The 14,882-nt window shown below is 50.9% G+C and overlaps 1 protein-coding gene across 1 annotated transcript; it reads right to left on the bottom strand.

Moving 5' to 3' along the window:
* Positions 1-5,993: 5,993 nt before the first annotated feature.
* On the bottom strand, positions 5,994-8,347 carry CEBPB (CCAAT enhancer binding protein beta). Its single transcript, XM_042044748.1, has one exon. The coding sequence runs from the start codon at positions 8,080-8,082 to the stop codon at positions 7,108-7,110; it is 975 nt and encodes a 324-aa protein (XP_041900682.1). The 5' UTR covers positions 8,083-8,347; the 3' UTR covers positions 5,994-7,107.
* Positions 8,348-14,882: the final 6,535 nt, after the last annotated feature.

The following is a 14,882-nucleotide window of genomic DNA, read 5'->3' as shown; positions in this document are numbered from 1 at the left end:
GAAGCCACTGTCATCTCCTTTCGCACAGCAAGCAACAGCCAAATCAGCTCTCTCAAATTTGAAAACACAAGAAATGAAAGTGCCCAGAATTTGCCAGGGCATGTGCTGTAAAACTGAGCAAGGCACAAAAATTTTCCCAGAGACACCATGATCTCAGATCCATGTATATACAGATCCATGTAAATACATCCCATGTAAATACAGATTTATGCATTTATCATTACTCATGCCAGTAATAATAGTTCCACTGAAATCACTACAGCTACATGTATAAAATGAAGCACATGTGTAAGATCAGGATCTAAATATGGAACAGGCAAATCCACCTGCAGCTATGGCAACTGCACCTGGAACTGCAGATGCACATACCTGCATGAGCCTCTGTTATGTTTAGGGGCTAACTGATAATACAAAGATATATGAAAATCTGGTGGGAAAGGCAGGACCAGAAACTGTCTCTTTCGTTCCAAAGCTCAGTATTTATCCCTTGCATGTTAATTTCTGTCAGTGTTCTGTACTCATTAACTCTGTAGCTCTGTAATTTGCTTTGAAAGGGGTTGAGGACACCATAGCTGTGTTCAGACATCAAGGCCTTCTGCCATCTCTCCTGCTCCTTCAGATCTGGGGACTCAACCCAGCAATCAGCACTATTCTTAACTTCAAGCACAGAAATGTTTTGTGCCACCCTGAGTGGTCATCAATAACTCAGCAGCAGGAGAGCAGCCCTGTGCAGAGATTGGGTTTCTTCACAGAGCTGGCACTGAGGCTGGCTTGTGTGCTTAAGTGAAGTGTTCCTGGCTGGGGGCCAGCTTGCATTCCTCTAAGCAACCAAACTCCTTGATAATTACTCCTCTTTTTTTGTAATTCTCCTCATCTCCCTGTGCCAAGTTATCCCACAGATGTTCTGCTCCTTGTACACTGAAGTGTTAGACACGCTAAAGTATCTCAGTAAGTTACATTCTTGGTTTGCTTTCTGGCCTTTTGCATTGCAAAAAGCAATAGGGACAGGAGCTGAATTTTACTGTTCCAGGACACCTGGGCTCAGAATCCCTGTCAGAAACATCCACCCCCGAGTTGTGTGTGGATGGCAGAGGCTGGGGGAATGAGCAAAACTCTGTTTCTGCTGGAGCCACTGCGCCCCTTGTGCTTCGCAAACCGGCTCCAGGCACTTTCTCTCGTTCTTGTGATTCCCTTCCTCGGCTGTTGCAGCCAAGTAATTGTTTCATCATGTTGCACTGAAATTGTGTCCCATCGTGTCACCATCACATTCATTTCTCAAACCAAAGCTCCTCTGTTCACTTACAGAAAATCTGTCCCAAAGCATCTGTGGCCCCCAGGCCGGGGTGAGGAGGGAACACGGCAGGTGAGGCTCGGAGGGGTTTTTGCTTGGTTGGAGACTGTGATTCCTGTCACTGTCATTTCTAGGCACCACCAGTGAGCTGCTCACCACAGCATTAATGAGCTGCTGTTGCAATACACTGGCAAAGCCACGGTATTTATAGCAAACAAACAAGTCTGGGTCCGTGTGGGGCTGGGGACCAGAGCCTCCCGGAGCCTCCCTCCGAAAGCTCCGTTCTTTCCAGAGGTGTCAGCACTCGAGCCCATCAAAGCTAGGGCTGCTGGCTGAGCCAGTGCTGTTCTAGCCTCAGTTCATAGAGGATTCATTCTGCAAATTGCATGAAATTAGGAGACCTAACTGAAACCTCTGATTAAATACCCTGGACTCTGCTTTGATAGCTGTGGAATGTGTGAGACAGGAATCCCAAAGGCAAGAACCAAGTGGACAGGACAAGGTGAAAACCAGATGTAGATCACAGTCTTTCTTAGCATTTAATTAGCTAGAAATTATTATTTGAATTTATTATTATTTATTATTATATTAATAATTTCCACGGCAAATACATTCTGGGGGCAAGTTTATAACAAATGAGGGTTAAATTTGGCACTACTTTGTGAAATCGTGGCACCTGTCAGAAGGTTTGGAATTAAATATGTCCCTGTTGTAAATGCAAATCAATTATCTTAAGCAATTATTAACCCACTTACCCTCATTTTGAATTCCAGCCCTGTAGTTTCTCACATCCAGGCAGATCTATCCTCCAGCATGTCTAGGAGGGAAGAAAAGCCTTTTATTCAAAACAAAACATTTGAACCACTGAGCAGGTGGGGAAACGATCACAAAAAGCAAGTTGGTTTCCAATGGAGTTTCCAATTCCCAGTAGATCAAATGGAGCACATTTAGGGAATGTGGGCCCTGCCAGCCCTGGGAGCTGCAGCGCCTGGGCACGGACTGTGCCGGCGCCACCCCCCGCCCCCAGCACCGTTCCGAAGAGAAACTCTCCTGGGGTTTCACGTAGTTTCCCAGCAGGCAAACACAGCACCAAAATTTCACGTGATCCTGATGGCAATCCAAGGCTGGATCTAATCTTTTTAGGTCTTTACACACTCAGCATAGGCTGTGCTGCTCGTCTGCCCAGGCTGGGACAAAGCAGCTTCAGCTCACATGAAAGAATCAGGAAGTTCAGAAAAGCCTCAGGATATTGTCCAAGTGTAGAGTTTCTACCAAAGGTTAGCTTTGTTTTGTGAAGAATAAACTTTCAGACTATGTTTTGGGTCCCAGTGAAGTGTTAAATTGGAACTTAGTTCTTTTAATGATTTCACTTGTCTGTTCAGCAAGTGTCTCTCAAAAGTGACCTAATTCCCCACAGATTTAATGTATTGGTTTAGCCACATGGTTTTATTTTTGCTTTATTGATTGATTGAAAAAACGTGTTCAGAGTTTGAATGTAACTGTTTCCTTGGCAGTAGCAAGTATATCCCTAGTTTTGCTTGGATTTCTTATTTAACATATTAGGACCCTTTCAACATCTATGCATAGGTTTAAATTTTTCTTCACACTTCATGTTAGTATTCGAGGTTTGGCCTAAAATTCTGACTGTTAAGCATCTGTGCAGACATAAAGAGCAAAAGTCAAACACTCACAAGAGTAGTAATAATTTTTTTTTAATTAGCTATCAGGAGCAAAAAGAATTAGAAACAAATTCTATTCCAAATTCATTCCCCCCTTCTACCCTATAACCATCTCTAACCAGACCAAATTGAATGCAGAGATCTGCTTTGGACTCACGTTGTGTCACTGGACAAATGCGAGACAAGATGATGGCTATTGAGCATTATCACTACAAGTAACGGAAGAACGTGTGTGATTTGGCCTCATGTACAGCTCTTCTCTTTATGAGAGCAGATACGGAGTTGCTTTGACTTTTATTCTGGTCACAGCTAATGAAACATTGCCTTAAAACTTGTGTGAGAGTCATGTCATGTTTTTACACCCATCCACACCGATGACAGTTGTTCACACAATTAAACTGCAAAGGTAAACATTGTGCACAAAGCTTTTTCCAGGCTCTAATTTATGTATTCAAAGGCTACTGCAGGATTTCAGTGAGGAAAAACCGAACTGTTACCAAATGTGGTTGAGTCTCCCGTCCAACAGCCCCTGGGTACACGTGTGCAATTTGGGTGATTTCTATTTGACAGAGGAGGAACAATTAGTACAGAAAGATGCATAAATTTTCCTGCATCTTCCAAGAGTCACCAATGGAAGGCAGTGGGAAAAGTGGAAAAGCAACACCACAGTGTCAGATCAGAGCTGCCCTGGGTTACTCATGCTTTGGGCAGATAACAGAGAGTGATAAATGAAGAACTGCTCACAAAAGTATAATTGTATTTTTAAATATATTTTTAAACTGCTACATATAATTTGTTTTGCAGAACTAAGCACTACTGAATTCAAACCTTATAAACCAGTGCTAGGTGCTTTGGAAAGGGGATGTCAGTGCCAAGGATTTACAGACTAACTTCTACAGAGGAAAAACCTCTGTTATTTTAGCAGCAATAAGAAAGACCTGTAGAAATGAACCAGTGTAATACATCATTTGAAAAAAAAAAAAGATAAAAATAAAAAGCCCAAATGAAATTCTGCTTATAAACTTCTGTAAAATTGAGAACAGCTCTCTGGTGCCTAGAGCTCTCCGCATGGTTTGCCTACCACGAGTTGTCCTGAGTAGCTTCAGGAAGAGAAGCTCGGGAAGCCCTGTCCGAGGCCAGTTGAGACATTCCAAGTCCTGTTCTCAGCCAGCAGAATCTTATTTGTCATGGGAAACTAAATCAATATTTGGAGCTGAGATACTGTTTGGACAGGGATTTTCCAATCCTCCCACTGCAATTAGAAAAGGTATTTGGAATCTTTTGTCTACTTTAGTGCTTGGAATTTTCTCAGATACATTTACAGACTACTTTTTCCAGACTATTATTTTCTAGGAAATGTTTTAATTACAGGGGCTTTTTCATATGCTGTTTTAGAAGGCAGAGTATTTCATAACCTGCATGCATTTAATGGCACTACAAAGCTTTTACAATGTAAATTATGAGAGTAATACAAGATTAAGAATGAAGGATTGGGGAATTCTCTTTCCAAGTCTTTCACGGATTTCTTCTGAGGTTGGAGTAAAATTGGTGCATTTATGGCCTCAATTTTCCCATCTGTACAAAAAATCATTGCTGCACAAGGTTTCTCCTGAACTAGAATTCTGTCAGATACCTTGGAATACAGCAGTAATTTAAACATCATTCTTTAAATTGCAGCAACGCCGCCCTGGCTCTCCTGCACTGGGGCAGGCAGGGTTTAAGGATGGGGATTAGCTCCTTCATGCCTGGTAGAGCTCTATCTCCAAAACTGGACTATTATTTAAACAGATATAAATACCTCCAGTACTTCTTATCTTTCAATCTACCCTGCCTTCCAGCCCCCACAAACTGAACTCTTGTTGGAAGCTTTGTTATTTAGAAAGAAACAAAAAATGTATCTGAGGACGTCTCCAGTCCTCCAGCAATTCCACCCTCGGCAGCGCTCGGCGCTGACTGGGAGCACTGCTTGTGAGTTTGGGTGACATTGTGTGGCCTCCAGCACAACAAAAAAATAGGATCTAATGATGTGGATAAGTTTCGTAATGATACAAATAGTAGAATAAACAGCCACAGGAGGCTGGAGTAATCATCGTCACGAGGGACAGCCAAGACAAGATCTAACGTCTATCCTGCCTGCAAGAACTTGAGTCATGCTAGTGCAGGAGCTAGCTCACCCAAGAAATCTATTTTAGGGGCTCGTAAAAACAACTGAACTGCACTGTACATATGAAAAAGCAAAGGGGGAAATCTGTATCAGGGCTAACCCTGCCCTGCTCGCTACTGCACAGCTCTGGGGAGAGCAGGGAATGTGCAGGGAATGTCAGGGAGGGCTCCAGCTGATGGACCCGCAGGAGGCTCGGATCTTAACACTCAAAAACAGCAGAACAGCTCTTTCAGTAGAAAACGTGTTCTGCTTAAAGAGACACTAGAAATAAGCAACAAACTTCAGATTTGTCCTGCAGCCCACGGCTGTTTGTGTGGAATGTATAGGAACAAATCCAAGGCCACTGTGTCTATGCTGAAACCCCCCTTTGTGCTCAACTGTCAGAGCACAGGCAGTAAAGGAGTTTCTTTCCCGGGGCACTGAGAATCTGGATCTAAAAACTTCATGCTTAAATTTGGCCTAGCAGGAAAATGGAAAATGCTGACTAAGACCTGATCTTTTGCCCAACTCCCTCCACGTAACCAGCCTGAGACTGTTCACTCCTTACAGACCTCGGCGCAGCAGGGATAACACAGCCGGGAGCTCTGGCAAGGCTGGCCTGTCCCAGCAGCGGGCAGAGCCTTGGATCTCCCCAAAACAAAGTTCTGGCCTGCTACAAACCTCCTCCTCCTCTGCCACCCCCCCCTCATCTGTCACTCGCCCCCAACAAACACCTCTCATCAGAGAATTGTATCTGCAGTTTTTAGAAAAATGTCTCCGGAGCAAAGGGAAGGGGGTGGTTCATGAGCCTCTCACCTGGTTGGGTCTCATGGGAGCTTCCCGAGCAATGCCTGAAATTACCGACATCCAACAGAAATGCTACTTTCTCATGTTTATTCCTGTAAACTACAAACATAAGAAATGCTGAATCATAGAGAATAGAAACTCTGTAAAGAAAAAAAAAGAAAAAACAAACACAAACAAAACCTCATTTTAGGCTTCCTCCCTTACTTTTTCTTCTTCCCTCCCACTTCAGACTTGGCGTTATTTGCCAAGCATTGGTCATGGTTTGGATAGCACATCTTGCTCTACACGTTCAAAACAGCATGAAGTGCAGAAAAAACCCCAACACAAACACCTCCTCCCCAAACAACACCCAAGCAGCAGCTAAAGCAGGTGATTAGAGGAAATAAAATGAGGCAACAAGAACTGGCTAAGGCTTCCAGCTCTGCTCTTTGCTGAGTTTCTCCTGGGGGTTTTGGGGTTTGGTTTTGGTTTTTGGGTTTTTTTCCCTTTCTCTGAGTCAGAGAAAGCTAAAAGACCAACAAAAATCCCTATCCCTGATCACAGCATTGAGCCAGAATCAGCTGGAATTTCAACCCTGTGTTTAATCTAACTTTAAACATGCCTTCAAAATAAAACAAGCTACTTTTTTTTAACCTAGTCATAAAGTTTATTAAAATTGTTCATTAATGCTTCAAATGTAGCAAGAATGCATAGATCCCAAAATATACATATGTATTTTCTTATAGAAATAGATTATTCTTTATAATAAAAAAACTGTAGGAACATCTTTAACAGATTACTCAATCCATGACTGACAGTTACACGAGATTGCATCATGTACACAGCATTCCCAGCCATGCTTAAAGGATTGCATCACTTTGCCCTTGCTCTCCTCTCGCTCTTTTAAATAACCCAGCGCCCAGCAGAGCCCGCCCGGGCCGGGGCCGGGGTCCCTCCGCGCCCCCTCCGCGCCGCCCGCCCCGCTGCAGCCCCCGGCCCCGCTCAGACCCCCGCGCGGCGGCGGAGCCTTCCGCCATCATGTCGATAAAGACAAGGAAAAAAAAAAATCCAACAAAAACAACAACAACACAAATTGAAACCAAACCCGCCCGCCCTCCGCGGGCTCTCGCCCCCCTCGCCCCGGCCCCAGGAGCGCGGAGCGGGGCCGGGAGCCGGCGGCTCCGCTCGCCCCGCCGCCCGGCCGGGGGTCAGCAGCGCGGCGAGGAGGCGAGCAGGGGCTCGGGCAGCTGTTTGAACAAGTTCCTGAGGGTGCTCAGCTCCCGGGAGAGCTGCTCCACCTTCTTCTGCAGCCGCTCGTTCTCGGCCGTCAGTTCCAAGACTTTATGCTGCGTCTCCAGGTTGCGCATTTTGGCTTTGTCGCGGCTCTTGCGCACCGCGATGTTGTTCCTCTCCCGGCGGAGCTTGTACTCGTCGCTGTGCTTGTCCACGCACTTCTTGGGCTTGTTCTTGCCCGCCGGAGCGGTGGAGTAGCCCCCGCCGGCGGCGGCAGACTTGGAGGACTCAGAGGGGTTGGGGGTGCCGGGGGGGCTGGAGGAGGATGAGGTGGACAGGTTCCCGCTGCTGCCGCTCGGCACCGACTGGTAACCCAGGTAGGAGCGCACGGTGCTGCCGTAGGGCGAGGACATGCCCCCTGGTCCCGGCCCCGCGCCCCCTTCTTCCTTACGGGGCCCTTTGCAAGAGTCCAGGGTCTCGAAGACCGGCTCCACTTTGGTTTCCACGATCTGGGGCGGGAAGCAGCCCGGCAGCCCCCCCGGCTTGTGGCTCTGGCTGGCGCAGGGGTGGCTGTGCCGGGCGAGGCTGATGTAGGTGTAGTCGGGCTTCTTGCTGCCGCCGCTGCCTTTATAGTCCTCGGCGAAGAGATCGGAAAGGAAATCTTGGCCGGCGCCGCTGCTGCACGGAGGCTCAAAGTTGCCCCCTGCTGCTGCCGCGGGAGGCGGCGGCTGCGATGCCAAAGGCTCCAGGTACGGGCTGAAGTCGATGGCTCGCTCGTGGTCCCCGACGGTGAGCTCGGTCATGGAGCGGCCCCCGGCCGCCCGCGGGTGCAGCTTGTTGAGAGCAGCCAGACAGTCCGCCTCGTAATAGAAATTAGCCACTTCCATGGATTTAAAGGCGGGCGGCTGGATGGGGAGGCATGCTGCGTCCCAGGCCACCAGGCGTTGCATGAAAGCAAAGGGGGATGCGGGGAGGAGGAAACGACGCAGGGGGCCCCCCCCGGCAGAGGGTCAAGCTGCCGCCGTCGGGGTGGGGGGCTCCAGACCCTGCCGCAGTCTCTGGCCTGGGCACGGCCCCGCGGCGCTGCCCACCCGGGCTGGATCAGTCCCTGCGGCGCGGCGGGGCTTCACCGCTCCGGCAGCTGCGGCGGGGGCTGGCGCGTCTCCTCCGGACCATCTGGTTCTGGGTCCCGTGTCCCAAAGTCTCTGACTTAGGAAAGTTCCTTTCCTCAGTTATTTATAGGGGCGGTGGATCCCATAGCAACAGGCGCGTCACCGCCTGGCCGCCTGCCACTCCGCACGCTCGGCAACTGCTGGTCCCGGCCCCGGAGGAGGCTCCCGGGGCGGGTGCGCCGGTGCGGTGCGGTGCCCGCCGGGCCGCCCACAACAAACCCGGGCAGGGACGGAGGGAGCGGCCGGGCTGCGGGCCCGCAGGTGCGGGAGGTCGGGGCTGGCCGCGGCCACGGCCGGCCAGGACGGCAGCGGGCAGCGCTCGGCCCCGGGGCCTCGGGGACACGCGTGCGCTGGGGCGCTGCTGCTGCTGCCCCGTGCCCGCCTGGGCTCTGCTTTGGCACCGGAGAGCGAGGCAGTGCCCGCGGCTGGCAGCGCCGCACGGGGCTGGGCACAGATCGCCCTGGGTCCGGTTTCACCCTTGGGGAAATCAAGGCAGGAGAGATTTTTCAAAGTTCTTTTGGCAAAGCAGGGGGAAATCTGCGCACCAAAGACGGATTCCCGTTACTCTCCATCCCGTGGTTGCTTTGGTGAATCCCACTGGCAAGCAGAAGTGTCCACAGGGACGTGACTAGAGCCACTTTCCAGTGGCGAGTCCAGCTCCGAGCAAGGAGGAGTTGGAGCAGGGCACGGCACTGCCCCAGCTTCCTCCTGGCCGCTGCGAGCAGCCAGAGCCCAGCAAAGCCGGCGCTCCCTCCCCAGCACTTCAAGCACCGACGGGGGCCTTAAAGTTTGTCTTGGCATATTTGCTTTGCATGATATGGGGCAACTGTCAGAGCACACAAGGGACAGGGAATCGGGGCTGGAGCCGAAGGGGACCGAGCGTACGGAACGGGGTCAGAGGAGAGTGAGATTTGTGCATAGGAACGTGGAATCCAAAAGCTTTTTAGATTTGTGGGGTAAGTTTGGGATGGCAGACTGAATCCTGATGTCCGTTTTAATTAAAGACACCCACCTTGGGAATCAAACTTATATTTTCACTCTCTTACTCCCACATTTACCTGTCTACAAGCTGATGATTCATCCCCAGAATAAAGGACATTAATTTAAAACAAAACATATAATTAAAGGAAGTAGGAGTGTCCTCCCTCAGTAAAGAAGACCTAGCACTGCAGGGAAAATGACACTGCCTCTTAGAATAATGTGAAGCAATCCTGCGGTGTGGGAAATATTGTAACGTTAAGCCAGAGGAACAGGTATTGCATTATATGATTCAAACAGTCAACTGTTCTTAATGTTCAAACCTCAGAACTCGGAAAAGAGGAAGAATTCAAGAATCAGTCAGTGGATCATCAGACTTTTTCTTTTTTTCTTTTTCTGTTTTATCTTTCTTTTCACATTTTAATAGGATTTTTTTGTTTGTTTCCATAACAAAAGCTCCCTAACAGGTTTTCAGGCTTCAAATATTTCTAGTTCCATCTTTATCTACCAAGTTAATCTTTGGTGAATGCACTAGAGATTAAATTGGAGCTGGGCCTGGCCAGAGAGGTGGGTCTGGAGATTGTAGTTGGAGCCCATACCTTCATAAATACAAACATCTGTATTGGGTGCAAATACTGGCAAGTTGCAGTGAGCCAGGGCTTGTTCTTCTGGCTGTTTACTCCCTCATCCTGTGCCTTTATCCTGCATTCTGATCTGGCAGAATACATGCAGTGGCTGCCCTAACTGGCCCTTCCAACCGAACTCTTAAAAATCCGTCTCATGTTTCCTACCCCGAACCATCTCAGGGCCCCAGAGGCAGGAGGTCTCCTGCATGGTGACCTGCTACAGGCACGGCTGGTCTGCCTTGGCATCACCGTGACAGGTCTCCAGCTTGCCGTGCTCCTCAGCTAAAGTCAAATGCTAAAGCTGCCTGATAAAATTCCTGAACAGATTTTCAAGATGTTTTTGGAGATCTAAGTTTGCCCTCTTCAAATTTCTGCCCTATTCTCTGCTGCTCTGCAGCAGAAAGTTGTATTCCTGCCTGGGGTTAATCTTCCCTAACAAAATAAAATGTCTGTGCAACTGTCATGTGAAACAGATTCTATCAGGGCTGGCGTGGCCCACACCTGCTCTCCCGGCCAGTGCTGAGTAATCCCGCAGTCACCCCGATCACGTCAGCTGGGGTGGTAATTCAGGTTGGATGCCCAGCTTGTCCCCTCCTTCCCTTCTCCCCCTCACCTCCCTGCTCTACCTGGATCTCTTTCAACTTCCTCCAGCTCACCTCAAATCCCAATATCCACTCTCATAGAGCCAACATCCATTCTCAGCTTCTCATGGGAACCTTGTTGGCGGGACTAACCACTTATCCAAAACCCCAGCATTCGGCAAGCAGGTTTTGAGCTAACTCTGGTCTCTTTTAAGTTATTTCTGCACTTGTCACAACAAATGCATGGCCAGAAGTGGGGGTTTTGAAATGGGAACAGGTGCAGAATGAGGCTCACATCACAGGATTGAGCCGAGGTCTGGGCACACAGAGCTCTGTCCCTGAGAGTGCCTGGCTTGGCCTTGCCAGATGTGGAGAGGCTGCTAGTAATTGTCCTGGAAAAGCTCCTCAGAGATGTTTCAGGCAGGGAGATGCAGACATTCCTGGTAAAGGGATGCAGGCACTGGCAGCAGACCTTCTTCAGCTTGTCTCCCAACAGAGCAATATTCGTTAGAAAAGCAGCGCTTCTGTGAGAAGCACCTTCCTTCTAGTGATTTCATGATTTCTTTTTTTTTAGGAACTATTCAGCTGAGGGAGGAGACAGCAAAAGTCCCATATTACTTAGTAAGAGCATAACATTTTGGAAAAAAAATCTGATGCAATAGCATCCAAATTCCTCTACATTCATACGTGAAACAATAGAGACACAGGGAGGGGAACAGGAGGAGACCAGCATCGTGGAAAGGTGGAGGGAAGAATCTCATCCTCACTGTTCATCTCCGTCATGAATTAAACTCTGCTCTCTCTTTGCACTTTGGAGCCACAGCTTTGCAGCTCTGGGCTCAGACCTACAGTAAAGCATTGCAGAGGAATTTTCTTCCTGGAAATTGTCTTCTTTTCCAGGATTTCTTACAAGCTTTCCAGTTCACGTGCTCCAGGTCTACAGCAGTTGTCTCTGGAATGACACGAGCTTTGGGGAGATGCTGTTAGTTTAGTGGTGATGGCTCAAACAATGAAGTGTTTATCAGAAGGTCTCTGGACTGAAGGTCATACCCTAGAAAGAGGCTGGCTGACATTTCTGATGATTCTTGCTGCAGTTTTGTCCCATTTATTATTTCCCTGGCAATAACTCTTAGCAGGTCAGTAAGATCAGAGCTGCATCACACCGGAGCTGCTCGCCCACCCCTCCAGAGCTGTGGTCTGGACCAGCAGAGGGGCAGAGCAGGGGCAGCGGGGTAGGAAGGTGATGCCAGCAGCTGGCAGCTGCAGCAGTGCCTGAGATGCTGTGGGCAGTGTGCTGGAGGTGAGCTAGAGGAGAACGTGAGGGATCCCAGAACAGTGTCCCTGCAAGCAAGCAGGCTGGGAAGAGCACGGAGCTGGTGTGGGAAGGTCTCTGGGGGGTAGGAGGGGACCTTGCCTAAAAGACTGACTTAAGTAGAGCAATGTTGCAATAAAGGCTATAAAATAGAGAAGTAACATTGAAATTTATTTCTGAGAGTGTTGAGCACTTTTTTTCCCTTCTCCCTAGCCCCAGGTCTGTCTTTATTCAGCCGCACACCATATGCCAACAACAACTCACGAGCTGTACCTGGCAGAGCACAGGTTTGAAACTATTGCTCTCCACTTGCTGTTCTCTGCTGTAAAAACAGCACTTACGAAATGTCAGACGGGCAATGTCTCAACTCACAGAGAGGCTGGCTCTCCTTCTGTCTGCCCCAACTCTTAGACCAGGCTCGAGACTTTGCTTCATTTTAACACAGAAAGTGATTGCCACATGCTTTCCCCCTCCTGCCCCCGCAGCTGGATGCTGTGCTGGCAGTCCCGGGGGCAGGGAGCTCCCCGGGCGGTCGCAGGCTGTGTCTCCTGGCCTCCTTCGCTTCTTTTGTTACAGACCAGAGTCCTCCCCCCAAGAGCGCTCCCTCACCCTGTTCCCGTGTGACATGGTGATGGGCTGTGACATGGTTTTTGTTGGTCTTCTGCTGATTTTCTGCTCACCTCTGACCCAGCAGGCTTGGCCTTTGCAGCCTTGCATTGCTCAATCCCCCTTTATCTCCACGTTACTCTTTGCCCTACCGGGCGCGCGGAGACGACACCTGGAGATTGACACTGGTGGGACAACATCAGTGAAATACCTTCCCTGGCCAGACAGAAAATTTTCCAGAGCAAATTTGAGGTCGGAGCACGCACTCTGTGGCTCTGAGAAACAAAGGAAGGAGGAAGAGTCAGAGCACGCAAAGGCCCATGGAAGGGAGCAGTGACAAAGCATAAACCGCAATCTCCATCCTGCATGGCAGAGAAAGTCCCTGCTGGAGCTGTCTGGCTGGAAGGATGTGGGCTGTCAGTCTGAACAGGGACAGTGAGAAGTGACTTTGTGTTTTATGAGTAGCCCATTTCCTTGTGCTCCAATAAAAATGGCAGAGAAGTTGCTGTCCACTAACTTTCCAGAAGTTCTCTGTAGTTGCCTGACATTTCCTGGGTAATTGCAGCCTCCTGCTTTGATGAATTTGTTACAGATCATGTATTAGTGATCTCTAGTGTATCCAAGCTTTCAAAAGATCCACCAAAGGAAAAAGATTTCTACCATTCCAGGGTACCCTGCAAAGTGTCAGAAGTTCCTAGTAACAGCACCTGGTAGATCATTTAGGAAATTTTAAAAGAGGAGAACTCTTCTGAGGTCCTGAGGCTGTGGGACAGGTAGCTTGAACTCCACGGGGTGTATGGCCAGGGGGAACATAAAACAAGGGAAGTCTGAGAGGGGGTAACAGGAGAATGGGCTTAGGTGAAGAATTAGAAGATTTTTTCTTTATTAAAAGTATTGAAAGTCTGTGCTCTAGACTATACAAATACTTGTTTTTCATCTGCTCTCATCCTGTGTTCAGCACCACAGGGAAACCTGGGCTGCCAGGGAATCGGTTTGGACTTGTTCGCGAGTCCTGGCACTCGGAACCACGCCGGGGCTGTTTGTGTCACCTGGCAGCTGGCTGAATGGACGGGCTGCCAGGTGGGGGTAACCAGGGTGTTTGTTCTGTCCTCCACACGCCGCGCTCCTCGGTTCTTGTCATCTCCCCACCTTTGCATTTACGGCTTTGGACGGGAGCTGGCTGTTCCAGCTCTGCCACCCACTGACATTTTCCCATGCCAGAGAGAGTCCAGCGAGGAACCTCAGCCAGTTCCTGCTCCCCCCATGCCTCGGGCGGACGGAGCGGCAGCGGGGAGCGGGCAGGTGCGGGGCCGAGCGCCCGCGGGGGCTGCGCTCAGCCGGGGGGATGCGACCGGAGCCGGGACAGCGCCAGGTGCACCAGTAGAACCAATGTCAGCTCCTGCCGCTCCGGTGCGGGGTCAGGGGAGGAGTTCAGTGTGGAGTCGCTGTTCGGGGAGGGCTCCGGGCAAACGGGCTCCTCAGCCGGGGGAGGTTTCCCCGTGTCCCGTCCGGGTCCGTCCGGTCCCGGCGGGGCTGAGGCGCAGCAGGGCCGTGTCGAGGGCGCGGGGACCCGGCGAGGCTGCCCCGGCAAGGAGACCCCCGAGCCCCGCCCTGGGCCAGATCCCGATCCCGACCCCGACCCAGATCCCTATCCCGGTCCCGATCCCTATCCCGGTCCCGATCCCGACCCCGACCCCGACCCCGATCCCGATCCCGATCCCGATCCCGATCCCGATCCCGATCCCCGCCCCGCGCCCGGCCCGGCAGCGGGCTTGGAGCGCCACCTAGCGGGCGGGCCGTGCCTTGCCGTGGGCCGGGCGTTACCGGGGCCGGGGCCGCGCCGCCGCTCGGGCCGTGCCGTTGTACGGACAGGTGCGGCTTTGGTCCCGCCGATCCTAAGCCGTTTTCCAAGGAAGCTTGATAGCCCATGCCAAGCCAAACTTTGGTAGCAATTTGCCGGCGTTTCTTCCTCCCGACCGCCCTCTGGCCTTGACAAACCGGGATCACCAACACACACTTGGGAACCGCTCCCGGGAACGTGCTTCAACCAGAACCAGTTACATCCTCCTCTAACTTACACGTTCGTAACGGGCACGCGTGGCCGCCTGTCTCAGACCCTCCGGGAGTGTCCCGGCACCGCCGGTTAACAACGTCTGTGTGAGCAGCGAGCTGTTATAATTTAACCTCTCCCGAACCGAGAGCACGGCGCGTGCCTTTCCCCGCAGCTGCTCAGGGCCGCGGCGGGGTCACCGAAGGCACCGACGGCGGCTTCCCTGTCGCCGTTGCGGCGGGTCGCGGGCACGCGCGGGCGGTACCGCGGGAACAGCGCCCCGCACCGGCAGAGGGCGCGCGAGGCACGGGGCGGAGGGGGCGGTGCGAACGGGAACGCCCGGAACCGCCCCGGCCCCGCCCCGGCCGCGCTTCCGCCCCCGCCCCGAACCGGACCGGACGGCGCCCAGCCCCCCACCCTGCCCG

This window comes from Corvus kubaryi, unplaced genomic scaffold (assembly GCF_017639235.1).
Source record: "Corvus kubaryi isolate FWS band 111438036 unplaced genomic scaffold, C.kubaryi_AGA036_p1.0 134, whole genome shotgun sequence".
In the NCBI taxonomy this organism is placed as follows: domain Eukaryota; kingdom Metazoa; phylum Chordata; class Aves; order Passeriformes; family Corvidae; genus Corvus; species Corvus kubaryi.
Note: the sequence above shows the minus strand (reverse complement) of the source record. Positions and strands in the feature narration are given on the sequence as shown.